This window comes from Rhinopithecus roxellana, chromosome 10 (genome assembly GCF_007565055.1).
Source record: "Rhinopithecus roxellana isolate Shanxi Qingling chromosome 10, ASM756505v1, whole genome shotgun sequence".
NCBI classification, from domain to species: domain Eukaryota; kingdom Metazoa; phylum Chordata; class Mammalia; order Primates; family Cercopithecidae; genus Rhinopithecus; species Rhinopithecus roxellana.
Genome location: NC_044558.1, coordinates 29,944,362 through 29,960,886, shown reverse-complemented (window position 1 = coordinate 29,960,886; position 16,525 = coordinate 29,944,362). Strand labels below are relative to the sequence as shown.

The 16,525-nt window shown below is 33.7% G+C and overlaps 1 protein-coding gene across 1 annotated transcript in view; it reads right to left on the bottom strand.

Moving 5' to 3' along the window:
* Positions 1-16,525, bottom strand: part of PTPRQ (protein tyrosine phosphatase receptor type Q) — a 220,149-nt gene that overhangs the window by 125,518 nt on the left and 78,106 nt on the right. Inside the window, exons 20-25 of the mRNA XM_010383675.2 lie at positions 12,568-12,736; positions 10,665-10,955; positions 10,143-10,418; positions 9,624-9,775; positions 5,830-5,971; positions 2,782-3,051 (exon numbers count right to left, since the gene is read on the bottom strand). Coding sequence (XP_010381977.1) covers positions 2,782-3,051; positions 5,830-5,971; positions 9,624-9,775; positions 10,143-10,418; positions 10,665-10,955; positions 12,568-12,736 — 1,300 coding nt within the window. The remainder of the gene's footprint in view (positions 1-2,781; positions 3,052-5,829; positions 5,972-9,623; positions 9,776-10,142; positions 10,419-10,664; positions 10,956-12,567; positions 12,737-16,525) is intronic.

Sequence of the window (16,525 nt, the reverse complement as noted above, 5' to 3'; positions counted from 1 at the left end):
AGTACCAGTGTACTCAATATTACTTTTAATGGCAAAAACTGCAGTTAAATGTTTGCACCAACCTAGTATCTCCTGCCTTATTCCTGAATCTCTCATTTATTTGAGATATATTGTCCGGTATTTTATTTGCCAGTTCTCAAAGGCTCAGCTCCTGCCCAATGATCAAGACCATTTTACCTGGTGCTAGACCACCCTGATGCAGACCACCTACCTGGATTTGAATATTTTTTCTTCCCATAGACTCCACATAGCAATGACGTGCTGGCCACCCACTAGGAAAACACGTGTCACCCCTTGATGGACCTTTCTGACACTGTTTGCCTGTCCTCAAAAGTTCCTGGTAATCTACTCCAGTACTCTCCGATACACACAGAATATCAGAATTACCTAAAGAGATGCTTAAGTGCATGGATTCTTAAGCTTCACTCATTGAGGCTATGAGTCAGCACATCTGGGATGAAGTCCAGAAATGCCATTAAAGGCTTTAATAAAGAAGGCACATTTAAGCTGGGCTTTTAAAAATGAATAAAATTTTATGTGTCATAGAAAGGGAAAATAATAATACGGCTAAGGGAAGCAAAGCAATCTGATGATGAAAAAGGGTTGGGTATGTTTAAAGAAGAGAATCTAGTCAATTTTTAGTTCATAGTAGATGTTTAATAAATGTTTTCTAAGTTAAAATACTGAAATAGTGAAATAGCATGCTAAATAAATGAAGTTTGGCTGGAGACATCAGCTATACGTGAAGATACAATAAAAGGATAGAAGAATAAAAAGCTAGAGAGAAGTCAAATTCTAATTAGCTATGGATTCTAGGATATTTTCTAGGCAATGAGAATGAGTAAAATATTTGCAGTATTCTAACCCATCTCCTACACATGGTGCCTTTCATTATTACTTCTGTGCTTCAGGTACCCAACTTGACATGTCTAACCTTTATTGTTCAGATAATACATTTCCCCTCCCAATGCATAAACGGTCTATTTGTATGTTAGAACCGATTCAATTAAGTGAGGAGGTGGAAAGATGAGACTTATGGGTAAAGTAGTGTGGGTGATAAGGCTAGTTAGGGTGTTATTACAGGAAGCAACAAGGTCCCTCTGATATACAATGGTGGTGGTCAAGGTAGAGAAGGGGCAAATTGCAGAGCCATGATGGAAATTGAATTGATGAGACCTGATTGTACGTAGAAGAGATGGAGTAAGGAATTTTATAAAACTATGAAGCTTGGGGTCCAATGGATTCTCAAGAACAGGCATAGAAAACTAAGAAAAAGACAGTGATTTCATGCAACACAAATTCCATTTCAAATATATTTGGAGTTGATACTCCAACTAGGTCTTCAGTTGAAATTTTTCAACAATTTGGATGAATGTGCAAGAAAAAGAGAGAGAGGATAAATGCGGGAGAGATGCGAATAAATTGATGGAGTAATGTTCTAGAGAAGACATAAGATTAGAACGAAAATGAACAACTAGATCCCTAAAAGAGGAAGGCAAGGACATCCTAAGAGAAGGTATCTGGAAGGCATAAATAAAGACATGGATGAATTTTGATGGAAGGGGGGTCTATCAATATATTTGATAGTATCAGTAAAATAAAAATAAATATGGACGATGGGGGAAGAGACTAGGTTCAGAAAGAGAACAATTTTCATGTGGAATAGAGAGTATTCCTATTAATATATTTCCTATAGCATATAAACAAGGGATACATAGAAGATTGTGGAGAAGCTGGGACAATTAAGGACAATGAATTTACAGACGAAAAAAGTAGAATCATTTCTAATTTTTCCTAGAAATATTTACCAGCCAGCATCTTGGAAAAAACAAATAATGGGGTCTTCTCAGAATGAGGAATCTTCGTGGAGGATAAGTCACAATGACATGGTATGAGATCTAAGGAGCAAGAGATGGTGTTGTTGAAATGTAACTATTCCATCCTGGAAAAGGAAACACCGTAGTCTGAAAAAATATTGCACTGGAAGAAGGAAAAGGAAAGGATGCTGAGTTAGATGCTGAAATCAGAGAGAAGGCAGGCTATGTCTTGATGTTCTAGGTTTACAGCCTCAAGACGGGTTGAAAGACATTTCCAAGATAAAGGGTCTGGAAGTGCCAGAATTTGACAATTATTGCCAATATCTACAGTGCCTATTAGGACAGGCATCCAGGGAAGTGGTGTTATCAGGAAAGAAACAGACTTTAATATAAGCAGGTAGAATATGGAAGAAAATAGGATGAAGGATATTATGACATAGGATATAGCACTGCTAGGGAAGGTGAGAATTTCTTCTTGTGGACTAAAGCTTAATGACCTGGATATTTTATTCAAATAACATGAAAGATAAAGACTGATATAAAGGGGAGAAAATAGATGAAACTGAGTCTGATACTGCAACCATATAGTTCAGGAAAACATCTAGAATTCCATAAAAACAAATAAGACAAAAAAAGATATACATGAAAGGTTTACATATTTATTTTTTCTTTTAAATCATGATAAAACATAATTCATTAAGTTGGGGTTTTATATTTGTGGAAATACAGTAAAGCGGATCCTCTCTCTTTTTTTTCCTCCCTTCAATCTCCCAATGTTTTGGAGAAGGGTCAATGTAGTACACAGCTGATACTCAAGCAACACGTGGGATAAAAAGCCTGTGATGTATTTTTAATATGTGCTTTATATGATTAGATAAGTATGCTATAAAGATTGCAGGTGGTATTGACACAATCCCCAAATAGTTAAACGTTTCATGTTAGTTACCTGTTTCACGTTAGTTACCTGTTTCAGGTAGTGTGCTGACATGGCATGTGCTTTCATCACCTTCACCAGCTGAGGTTGAAGCTCTTACTTTAAAGACATATGAGGTACTGGCAAGAAGCTTTATAAAAGTGTGCATGTGATCCTGGGGAGAGACTTTTGTAGAATTCCTTTCAACTGTTATCATATATTGTGTTATTATTCCATTTGCCTTTTTGGGTGGATCCCATTTCACTAAAACTGACTGCCAGCTAGTTGCCATGCACTGCATATTCTGCACGACATCTGGAACTTAAGAGATAAACATATGCCGCAAGTTAAAGTGCATACACATGTAAGTAGATAACTGATTGAATTATGTGATCACTAGATACAACTGTGTTTAGAAGTACAACTAGAAAAATATTTAATATATCAAATTTTCAATGTGTGCTTAAAAAGTCATTAACATAGACAGAATCAAAAGGCTGTTGACTTGCTTTTTATGCTATTGTATTAATCCTTACAATATTGAACCAGTCACTAAATATCTTCCAGCTCCAAGCACCAATCACATCCTCGAAAGCTCAGAAGCAAATGTGTAGCCTCAAGCCCAGGCCCAGGCAGTGTTTGATAACTGCTCTGTTACTTGGAAAGGAAGAATCTTAGCAATACTTTATTATGGAACATTTTTATGCAAAACACAGATACAGGTGCCTCCCTGATGTGACAAATCTGGGCTTCACAGTACTTGGAAACTCCTAACTAATTTAAAGGTACTGGTTTTTACTGGGATGTTTTCTTTGGAAGAAACTTGAGTATCTCATCTTTAAGTACCTTTTGTAGACATCATTGGAAGGAAGATTTAAGGAGCCTTAGTCTTATTTTCTAGAGCTTCTCTGAATTTACTTGAAAGTAACCCAATTTCTCAGAGGTCCTCTGTATCTGGAAGGCCTGGTTAAGGAATAATATCCTAGCCCACCAAAGTGACTGCACATTAGAGAGACTGGTTGCTTCCCACAGAAATGTCCAATTAGCCAATGTCCCCTAATGGTGGTATTAGTAGAATAAATTTTCTTGTCACAGTAAAAGATAATGCTAGAAGAAAAATTGGGACATAGTCAATCTGTGGATTACAAACAATGAAAATTGAAAGAAAATAACTTGCTGCCATTATAGCATATATATTATGCAAAATATAGTGCTTTAAAGAATATTCAGGTGATCCTTGACCTGCCTACACTGCTCTACCTGGATCTAAACTGAGCTGTTATAAACTTTTCTTCCTCTGTAAGCTAAAGACACCGGTACTAAAGGAGAATACTTAAGGAATGTGTGGCATTGAAAAATTTTTTAAAGATAATTTCTGGGCTGATCAACGGATATGGCAATTAAATGTTATTAACTATTCACTTCCTTGTTTTCAGAATTATATAACAACATTTTTAAAGTTAACATAAGATAGTTGACAATTTGTTGAACTTTAGTTTCTAAATCTGGATTTTGTGAATATCTATTTTCCTGATTTTTTGAACCTCAAAAAAAAATAACTAGTTATATTAAAACTCTTAAAGGTAAAAATTTTATTTATTTAAATAATCAGAGTATAGAATGTTGGGGTACAATTTCATCTTGCTGATAAAAATATTTATTGGTTTACAGAGCATTTTCTACAAGATTAGCCTCGATTGTTATTGCTCTCATGTACAAATATTATTAAAATATTTTTTATTTATGGGTTGAACATTTTTATATTCTATCACTCGTTTACAACATGCATTTCCTACAGTCATGTCCACTCGTCACTAGAAGTCAGAAGGCCAATGTTCTAGACAGGTTCTTCACTAATTTTCTCGAGGTCCTTTTCATCTAATATGCCTGAATCATGGCTTCTTCATCTGTAACATGGGAATGGGGGCAACAGTAATATTTAGAGGGCATTTACTGTGTGTCCAGCACTCTATGAAGTGGGCATTTACTGTGTGTCCAACACTCTATAAAGTGCTTTATGTGGATTTTTTCAAATACGTTTGACAACAACATTATGAGATGGCTACTGCTAATGTGTGCTTCTTTGCAATTAAGGATACAGAGACTCACAGAGTCATGAGCCTTTGCCAAGATTATACAACTAGTAGGTCATGGGGCTCAAATTCAAATCCAGATAATGACTTCACAGCATGTACTTTTATCCACTATAAATGCTATTTATTTTGCCTCTCTTACAGGAATGCTATGAAAAGCAGTCTCAGGTAGTCATAAATTTATGCAAAAATGATTAATTTAGTAGTCAGTAGTCTACAGTCTCAATTTAGAGATTCACTAACATACCAGGAAGTACATCCAGAGCTGATAAGGAGAAATGACTAGAATGGGATCTTGTACTCATTCAATAAACATTGACAGAAGTTAAAAAAAAAAAATTAAAAAGAGGTGCTTTTAAAGGTGTTGTCCAGTTGAGAAAAGGAAAAGTACATTACTAAGCCATCATTAAATGGTTGTAAATACAAACTACTCAGTGTGCACACAAAGGCAAGATATGTCATGTGTACTACATGTGTGACACAGCAGGTAAGCTGTTGATGAATTAGGCCAATGATATTTCAGTGTCATCCACATGGTAAAGATGGGATGATGGGAACATAGGGGGCTTATGCAATGACTCATTCTCTCCAAATGTCACAACTCATCTTCTTAAAAGAAAATTATAGATACTGTTTCATAAAAATATAAATCAGCCTGTTAAAAGTGACTGCTAGTTCATTCCCCCCTTCTTCCCCAGCTATCTCAAACAGTTCCAAGAATTAGGTAATTTTCACAGATATCTAGAAGGCTATTTTGTTCCCAAACTACTTTTTTATTTCAACTTCTTCTGTTCAAAAGGAAAAACTATGTGTAAAAATGTATGCATAAACACACATACAGCATAATGATTTCACACAAGACCAAGACTAAACGTAAATCACTGAAACGCAATTTCCCTTTGAGTAGACTCTTAAGTAATGATACTTTATCATATAAACTGAGAAAAGGAAAGGAAAGGTGTTAAATATAAAATGAAACATTTTAGGTCCAAAAAGTGTATCTAACCTGATTCTTGGGTTGTGAATTTTACTACATTACTAAATTGATTGCCATTTCCAACTTTGGTGAAGGCAGATACACTGATAGAGTAGGTGCTGACTGGTTCTAGTCCAACAAGTTTGGCTTCAGTTTGAAAACCTGATATATTCTGAAAAGCAGAAAAAAAAATTATTAGTCCCAATGCATTGTCAAAAAATTGTTCATCACTGGAATATTTTCATTGAAATTATTCCTTTTATATTTAACTTACAGATTAATAAGCATGGATATTTTAAATTATAATAAAACAAATATTAGCATTTATCTTGTGCCATAGAGTGTGCTCAGTTTATGATACAAGGATGAACTGGGCACCCTCTTTTCCCTGAAGAACCTCATAATTGCCTTTTTTAGAGTTTTTTTTTTTTTTTTTTTTCTTGACAGAGTCTCGTTTTGTGGCCCAGGCTGGAGTGCAGTGGCATGATCTCTGCTTGCTGCAACCTCCACCTCCCAGGTTCAAGCAATTCTCCCTGCCTCAGCCTCCTGAGTAGCTGGGATTACAGGTGCGTGCCACCATGCCCAGCTAATTTTTGTATTTTTTAGTAGAGATGGAGTTTAGCCATGTTGGCCAGGCTGGTCTTGAACTCCTGGCCTGAGGTGATCTGCCCACCTCGGCCTCCCAAAGTGCTGGGATTATAAGTATGAGCCACTGTGCCTGGTCTACAATTGACTTTTTAGAAAACTAGAGTGTTTTGTTTTCATAATTTTTACTTGGAATTATATACTCATTTTTTAAAAATTTGCTATAATTACAGTCTGCAATTTAAAACCAACTTGTGGTGGTCGGAGACACGTAATTTTTCTGAACTCATCTAAATTCATTTTTGATACCCACAGCATTCCTGTGTCAATGTATTTATTCTTCAGCTACTGTATGTAGATACTGACAAAACAGCAGTGAATACTAATTTTAAAATATATGCTTCCATGAAGCTTAAATTGGGATTTTTCCCAGCCAATTCCTAAATTTCTAATTTGATACTGCTTTTAGAGAAATAAGAAAAGGAACAAAAGAGTATCATAGTTGCCCAAGGAGGAATATGCTTTCTCATAGAAAAAATTATCATTAAGTAGAAAGTTTTCATTCAAAGATAATTGTCCTAACCAAGAAAGCAGTTAAGATTAATCAATTATCCTCATGGACAGAGAAGATAATCTCCTATGTGATATAAATGTAGGACTCTTATGTTATATCTGACAAAATATAAACCATTTTGATTATTTATTAAACACCACAGTAACAGAAATTTTAACAAGAATATTAATTATTGGAAAATTTACAATTAGAATCGCATTTAAAAATAATCTCTAGGAATTCACTGACTGACTTTAGGGGCTTACCTAATATACTGCAGTCATTCTTTCCTGCTTACTATTTACAAAACACATATTAGATATTCTGAGATTATAGACACATATAAGGCATGGTTCCTGCCATCAAAGAATTTTTATATTAACTAGAGAAATATACAATTTCTGAATGAGAAAAAATAAACACAAAACAAGCAAATTATGATTTTGGTTAGGAAGAGCTAATAGCCAGAGAAACAACTGAACTCAAGAGGGCATAGTAATAAGAGAGTAGTTTATGGGATAGTGAACAGATTTACACAAGCGTATGTTGTCAAAAAGGGAAACATGAGTGATAAATACTTACAAACATATTTTGATAGAACTTTGTACTAAATAAATAATTTCTTTCAGTATGTGTGAGTGACCCAAGTCACCTATTGATTTCATTATCCGTGGACCACAGTGGATTGACTGGGATAGCGGTAACATTTGAAGTGGTTATAACGTTATTCTACCTCCACAAATGCACACATAATTTGAAAGAAGAAAAAGAATAGAAAAACAGATAAAATAATATAAATTGATGCTGTCAGGATATCAGGGTAGATGAAAGAGAAAGGAAAATAGAACACACTAGGGGAGAAAGCTAAACAGAAAGAGGAAAGCAGATATAGTAACTAGATGTTGAGACAGGGAAAAAGATGGCATGAGAGTACATTTAAAGGAATTCAAAAGCAAATAAGATTATGAAAATTGATGAATGAGACAATAGATGTAAAAAGGAGTAACACGAGGTAGCAGATTTTAAAACACAAAACAACTGCCCATCCCAAATGATATATTTAATACTTAATGGTATAAAGATGGTATTTTTGCTGCTTGTGAAATATTAAAGATGTGCTTCTATTGAGAAAATCTGTTTCCAAATCTTAGAATATGAATTATTCTCATGTTCTCATGTTCACATAATGGCATATTGTCATTCCATGCTTAGTGCTATTACAATGTTGGACAGATTTTTTTGTTCTTTTAAAAACTGTGTACAATTACAGCAACAACAGCTAACATGTTTATCACATGCTTGGAATTGTTTGAAATGCTCTATGTAGACTTTCCTTTGTAATCCTCGATTTCGAATGTACACATCTTTGTAACTCCCATTTTGCGTTAAGAAGTAAGCAATGTCCCTATTGAAGCACAATACGTCTCAAAGGCAGAATCTGAGCCAGGTAATTTGAAGTCAGAGCCCTTGCTTCACCACTATGCTAAGACAGTCTATGTTAGAGATCACCATTCTGAGGAGATAAGATCCATATGTAGACAACCACGCTCTAATACACATACACAATTGTCCTAGGAATGCGATTACTCTAAGAAAAGGATTCTTTTTTTTCTTTTGATATCTATCTCCCAGTGACCCATAGAGACAAAGCAAATAAAAAATGGAAAAATGTTAAGATTAAACCAGGGATAGATATTAAAGGGCAAGAGGCTTCATGTCATTTAATGTAATTTCACACTTCTGGGAAGCAAATTTCACATTTATGGGGTAATATGATTCAAATTATACTCAGACTCTCAAGTTTTAAAGTAATATATTGGTTTCCAGAAAGAAAGTCATTGTTCCTGATGACATAAAGTTAATGCCTGCTTTTGATTTTTACTATTCAATTTGTAAGCTACATATGCTATAACAATGATTTACCACAGTCATAAATTGTAATACTCATAATATTAAGTAAAATGTTTACTGCAGATTTTTTGCACTCTTCTTGCTGTAAACTAAATAAGAACATTCCAGGACGTTATTTGCCTTTGAGGAAAATAATAAGAAAATTTTCTTAAATAAATGCTTGTTAATTACATTTTGGCAATTAAATGCTAGAAATCACAAACATATATTTGAGACTCTTTGTTACATCAGTTCTGTGGATACTTTTCACTAATTCTGAATTCCAAAAATGGAAGAGGGAAAATGTGGTTAGTGTTGCAAATGAATTACTCTTGAAAACAAAAATATAAGGATATATCTTAAAAGACCAATTGGTGTAGGATCATATGCTATCGGGAAAGATGACCAGAAGTCCAGAATAAATATGAATACCTTTCCAAAAGGTTAAAAAGATTCCCTTGGTACTGCTGTTAACAACAGATAGAAATACATTTTATATTTGTAAGCCAGAAAAAAATTACTATACACTTTCCAGCATTAACAAAATGATGCAACTGCTTCTTAAGTTGTAGATATCTGGAAGTTACAAATCTAAGCACATTGCTCTGTGAAGTATTCAGCTTATATATCTGGCAAATGCTTCTTGTGTTTTCCACAAGCATCCTTAAATTGTAGGAAATAAGCTTAAAAAAATAGTCATTGTTTAATTTAGTAGTCCATTTTCCTCCTGTGTCAAAAGATTTTAATTCAATTTCTGATTTTTAAAAATAAACATATACTGTTAAAATCAACGTACCTTATAATATATAGTGTCAGTTTCATGTTCATGAATTTTAAAACTATATACTTTAACAATACCGCCTGGAAGAGGACTTGGGCTCCATTTCAGCCATACAAAGTCTGAAGTACAGTTGATTAAAGTCAAATTTTGTGGAGGTGCTAAAGGCACTGTAGGAAAACACATGATGAAACTTACATTCATAAAACTTTTAACAATAAAAATAGCACCGTGACTTATTTTCCTGAAGATATTAGTTCAAAAAGATTTATTAAATGATCATATTTTAATTTCAGAAATAAATATCATAATTCATTATAATCTGTATTTGGACACAGTGGTTCCAAAGTAGCTTTAAACAGAACAGGAAATTCTGAAGCTCAAATTGAAAAAAAAAATTCAACAAAGTAAATATAATGGTAAGGCTGTTACAAATAGACAATCAGATATCCTTTCATATTCCATGCTGTTCCTTAAAAAGAGAGAGCAGGTGCTGCAACAGTGAAATTGTTTGAAGAAATGTGGATTCCAGCTTACCTGACTCATCTGTGTAAAAGAAAAGAATACTGGAAGGACCAAGTCCTTTTATAGTTCTTGCAGCAGCAAAAAAGCTATATAATGTAAATGGTGAAAGCTCTTCCAATATTATATAATTATCAGAAGTAATGAAAGAATAATTTTCACTTGGTCCTTGTAAATTTAAATCATAACTTATTATTGCACCATTTGGCTTTACTGGGGGATCCCATGATAAGAGAACTGAGGTGGAGGAAAGGTTTTTAAAAGTGTTGATTATTGGTGAAGTTTCTGGGACTATAAAAGAAAAAGAGAATATTAAATGAAACAAAAGTGAATCAGCATTAAAAAAGAGGATTCAATCATAACTGGGATTTGATTTTCTTAGCAGATTATTTTAAGAAACATTATGTTTATTGAAAGGCTAATTACTTGAGATCAAACAGAAGCAATATAATTGAAGACTGTTTCCTATGAGAAAGCAATGTAAATGAAAGGAACAACAACAATCTGCTTAATAGGCAATAAAAGGGTCTAGCCTACCATCTTCTTCAGTTTTGATGTATAGCTGGGCAGTATATGTATCAGAGAATCCCTTTTCTGTTGATGGAGTAATTTTTAATATATAATCAGTGTATTTTTCCAGATTATCAAAATATATGCTTCTCTCATATGTAACTACAGTTGGTCTCACGTGGCGAGGAGTCTGCTGTAAGATCAGTGAAACATAGTAGAAGACTAGACCGTTTGGTTGAGCCGGTGGGACCCAGCTTACATTTATTGCAGTTGACGAAATGGATTCGTAAGTCAGGTTTCCAACAAGCCCTTCAGGTACTATGATAGGTAATGGGCAAAATATAAAAATCATCAGTTACCCTAAACAGAATCTAATTCACAAACTGAGTATAATTGTTGAAATGGCAACTATTACATCATCAGCTCTTAAATTATTTAAATGCAGATGTGGTAAACATTCACCTATTATAAAATATCTTCTAAAAAATTATTTTAAAAATCATTCAAAATAAACTCTGTCATCTTTAATATGTATGGGAATTGTTTCTATGATATTTTCTTGGCTCTTCTTTCCTACTATGTGGAAATTGTGTGTGTGTGTCTGTGTGTGTGCGTAATATGTGCATGTATACTGCTTTATTTAAATATTTCGATAATTTATATTATCTAAACCATCTTTTAGCTTATTTCTTCTAAATATTACCCTTGTTGTACATATGAGGAAACTAAAGCTCAGAGCCATTAAGTGACTTCTCCAAGGTCATGTGGGTAGTCAGAAGAATCAATACTAAAAGCTTTCCCAATATCCAGTCTCAAAATGTCTCCAGTCACCAGACTACCAACACAAATTTGTATATTAAAAAGTTACTCTACTTGCACACAAGTTCCAAATCTCAGATATAAGTTGTATTGTGACATTAAACTCTATTAATGTAAATTTGACATCCACCTGGAGTAGTGCATAGTAAGTGCTTATTATCCATGGTGTAGAAATAATAACTGATAAAATGTTATAGGTTGGCAAAAATCCTGGGGGAGATCTGCATTTAAAGAATGCCTGAAATGGTATTGATCATATATTACAATATAACATTTTTGCTAGACTCCCCAAATACATATTTCCCCACATTTATCATTTATTTTTATGTTGACCAACTTGTCAACAATTCAAAAGATTTTTCCAAAAACAACAACCGTTCATTTCTCATGCTTAAGGAATCTCTCAATTTACAGCTTTCAGAGAGTAAACATGGAGCTTTACTCCAGAAGTTTAGGTCACTACCATTTCTCAATAAGGGGTTAATCTTTGAAAATAAACAAGCAAATGGATGACAGAAACAACTACAGGAAAAATAGGTAATGATCTGCTTATCACTGTATTCTGAAAATTGAAACATAAAAAAAATCAAGAGCTTCAATCATTATAGTTTTTTGAATACTCAGGATAAATAGGATTCTTCAGAAGATGCATACGAGAAACTCCTGGAGTTAAAAAAAAATTCTGGATATATTAGTCACAAACAGTGAGAACAGAAGTGCTGCAGAGTCCTATGCAGATTCAAAGTCTGAAAAGAAAACAAGTTGCTAGAGATTTTTTAAGTCTTTAAAGAAAATGAATAAGTAAATTAACTACTGGAAAATTCATCCAAGTACACAGTACTTTTTGTGCCCATAATTGGATGGCCATGACATCTTTTGAAGCAATAAAAAGAACAGAATTTTCATGAATGAATGTTAGCAGTTTTCTTGAACAGAAGAGGTTATTATTACAAGAGTTTTATAAGTATATTAATTGCATTTTCAAACTCCTGTAATGAATGTGTCTAAATAAAAGATTTTATTACAAATTCAAACCAAAGGAAAAGTTCCTAAAATAGTAAGTTTTAAATTAATCATATTAAAGATTAATAAGTGTTTTTCATTTACATACTGTCTTGATCTGTGTATACTTCAACTATGTCACTGCTTTTATTCCCATTTCCAACTGAAGTACTTGCTGTTAACCAAAATGTATAGTAGCTGAATATTGCCAGTTTATCTATAATTGTGGATACAGTCATATTGTCAAAGTCATAGGTTACTTCACGGAGTGTAAAATTCTGAAAAATAAACACATTGCTTTCATTGTTCAGAATGTATTTTTTAGTATGCATGAACATTTCAAAATAATTGTTATCCATGAATTGATTGTCTCATTATTTTAATATGTTAATTGTTTTAGGAAAATCAACATAGAACATTTTTTATCACAACAATTAAACTGGAAATATGTTTGTACTAAAAGAGAAACAGATGGTAGTTTTTATTGCAAAACCAATTCACAAATAGCAAAGAGTAAAAACTCTAAGCCAACAATGAAGAAGGTCAAGTTGCCAAATGGAAATGCTACAACTGTGCTGATCAGTGTCACTTTCCTTATAAAAATATTCCAGTAATTTTCAAAGCATAGGCTAATATTAAACAAGTTTGGGAGTATTATAAAACTTTTAATTTTGTTTCTTTCCATTTGTGATGAAGGAATTTTGAATGTGTTTGCCCTCTTTCTATGAACTCAAATAGCTATAATTATTCACATTTAGTGGGTTTTCAGACTTTCACATTTCTTTTCAGACTTTGCTTCTCACATTTGTAGCAAAGGGATGGCAATTGATGTACTCTCTGACGTGTAGAGTAAGAGAAAGTTTTAAATCCTCTAGCCTGACTCCCAGTTACATTTTTCCCCAAGGCTTGAAAAAAATTATTAGGGTATTTATGCAATCATTTTTTTCCTATCAAATTTTAAAAGTTAAACACATAGCCAAATAAAATTAATTCTAAAATAAAAGGAGACTTAAACATAGAGGTAATCAGTATGAATAATTTTATAATTTCCATCTGCACAGAGTAATCTGAATCATTCCAATCCACATGAAGCCATTTAAGTCCTACAGAACTGCATTCAAATTGTGGCAGGGTATCCCTGGATAAATCATCTAATCTCAAAGCTTTTCTCCCTTCAACTGTAAAATGGAAATAATCATCTCCACTTCATAGACAACTTTTGAGGATTAGATGACACGAAGCACAAAAGCCATTAATACCATGTCTAGCACACAATAAAAAAAAACAGTAACTAGTTTCATTTAAATTAATAACATAGGATAAGCAATTTTACTAAACGTATAGTAAGAATGGCTCTGAATTTTATCAACAAATTAAATTGAGCAAAAATTTATGGTTCTTTTGCCAGTATTCAGGGGAAAATATAGTGCAATAAAAGATTTACTTCAATTTTGTGGTGATTTACATAGAAATAGACAAGTTAAAGTAATATAGTAATCTCACACAAAATATGATCCATGAACTTTAATACTTTTCAATACATCTACTTTACACATGGAACAACTGGCTTATATAAAGCACCACTTAAAAGTATTAACATAGGCTGGGCGTGGAGGCTCACGCCTGTAATCCCAGCACTTTGGGAGGCCGAGGTGGGCAGATCACGAGGTCAGGAAATCAAGACTATCCTGGTTAACACGGTGAAACCCCATCTCTACTAAAAATACAACAAATTAGCCGGGCGTGGTGGCGGGCGCTTGTAGTCCCAGCTACTAGGGAGGCTGAGGCAGGAGAATGGCTTAAACCCGGGAGGCGGAGCTTGCAGTGAGCCGAGATGCTCCACTGCACTCCAGCCTGGGCGACAGAGCAAGACTCCGTCTCAAAAAAAAAAAAAAAAAAAAAAAAAAAAAAAAAAGTGTTATATTAGCTGGTTGGTCAAATTTGAAAAGGTTTTACTAAATACCTTCTGACTATATTTATATAAACAAAAAAAAGCCTTAATTAGATAATTTGTGCCAAAAGACATTTTTGTGTAAAAATAAACAGATGAATAAAATAATCATCTGGATAATTGATCTAATGTTACAAATTTGTTACATGCCTATGCACATTAAGTCCCACACTCAGCAGGAATGACTTCTGGGTGATTCAGATAATTTGTTATGTATTAGTCATCAAGGTCATAGGTAATCAGAATAAATTCTATAACAAAAATTAAAATTTACATCAAAAAGCTATGTTAATACTTTTTTTTTTTTTTTTTTTTTTTGAGACAGAGTCTTGCTCTGTCCCCCAGGCTGGAGTGCAGTGGCGCCATCTCGGCTCACTGCAAGCTCCGCCTCCCAGGTTCACGCCATTCTCCTGTCTCAGCCTCCCGAGTAGCTGGGTCTACAGCCGCCCGCCACCACGCCCAGCTAATTTTTTGTATTTTTAGTAGAGATAGGGTTTCACCGTGTTAGCCAGGATAGTCTTGATCTCCTGACCTTGTGATCCGCCCACCTCGGTCTCCCAAAGTGCTGGGATTACAGGCGTGAGCCACCGCCCCCCGCCCATTTTAAAACAGAAGACATTAAGTCAGGCACACTAAGGAAACATAAATGGGTAAAAATTTTAAAGTAGAAAAGTTAACACTCTGTACAAAATACAATGTGCAATAACTGAAGGAAGAACAATATGGATTGCAAATAGTAGCAAAGAGGTTAAATTCTCCAAGATAAGAAGGAAAGATGGCTTTGCTACATACTCAAGGGCTCCAAAATTATGACTATGTACTAAAAATGATGTTGGTCTATTCTAATATTTTTATAATCTTTCAATTAAAATATGTATTGAGCATTAAACCTATGTATGATGTAGTTTCAGAAGACTTTAGGAGATGAAAAGATAAATATTACACAATTCTTTTTCTACGAGATGCTTGTCATGGCATAAGGGAACTAAGAGAAGCAACAGTTATTTGTAATAGGAGGCAGAACATGATATGCCATGTATGATGTATTCTACAAAGTTCTGTAAGAAGGGGAAAGATGATAGGGAACAAATAAAAAGGTATACACCTATTCTGCTATATAATTTTCATTTTGAGGATTTCTTCTACTAATTCAAAATAGAAAATTAGGTAGTGAAGATATTGATGCTATTTTTAACATTAACTTTAGGAATAAGTTAAAGCATGGATAAACTTCAAGCAATATGAGACTATACTTCTGAAATGTTTTAACATCATTAGCCTGTGCCCTCTTGCAGCTGTCACACTTAAAAGCATTCTTAAGATTATTTAATAAAAGATAACATGTTCTAAGGCAGATGAATTGCAAATTAGATCATATTACACACCCAGGTTTGAATAAGTAGGTTTAGAAGATCATGTTGGAACCATAGTTTGATACTTACACTATATTATTTAGATATGGACAAAGAGAACCAAAATATAAATCACAAAGAAGCCATAAGTAAATTGTACAGAGACAGAATGATTGCTAAAATTTAGAACTACTGGAACAATTGTGCAACGTTTTTTAGATGCATAAAAGAAGGAAAATCTCCAATCTGAATATCTTCTATTGGTATAATGACATATTGTTACAATTGTAAACAACATTTTGGTAAAAAATAAATTGCCTCTCTAGGTCCCGTTTCTCTTCCCTACAGAGAACAAAACAAAAAGCAAAAACTGCGTGACATACAGAGTAGAAAACTGGACCTTCCTTTCTCCTTCTGCTCTTAAGGCATTTGTTTAAAAATCTTGATTTACAATTACATTTATAACTCTATCTACATGTCTTTTATTATATCTGTAACTATATCTACATGTCTTTTATAAGTTAGTTTTCTCTTTGCATCAAGTTTTAGATAGACAGACTTACACAACCCTACTCTTATAGAACAGAATGTAAACACTAAACCACCTTTTGGACTTTGTCTTTCTCCCTGCTAGGTTAGTCCTGAGATAGCTTGCAAAGTTCTGCTCTTGCCCTCTTCATTAGCCTACATTGCACTATAGCTGCACTAAAGCTGCACTTAATTCCAGAGGCTGTTACTCAGGAGAACTAACTAGTGACTAAACT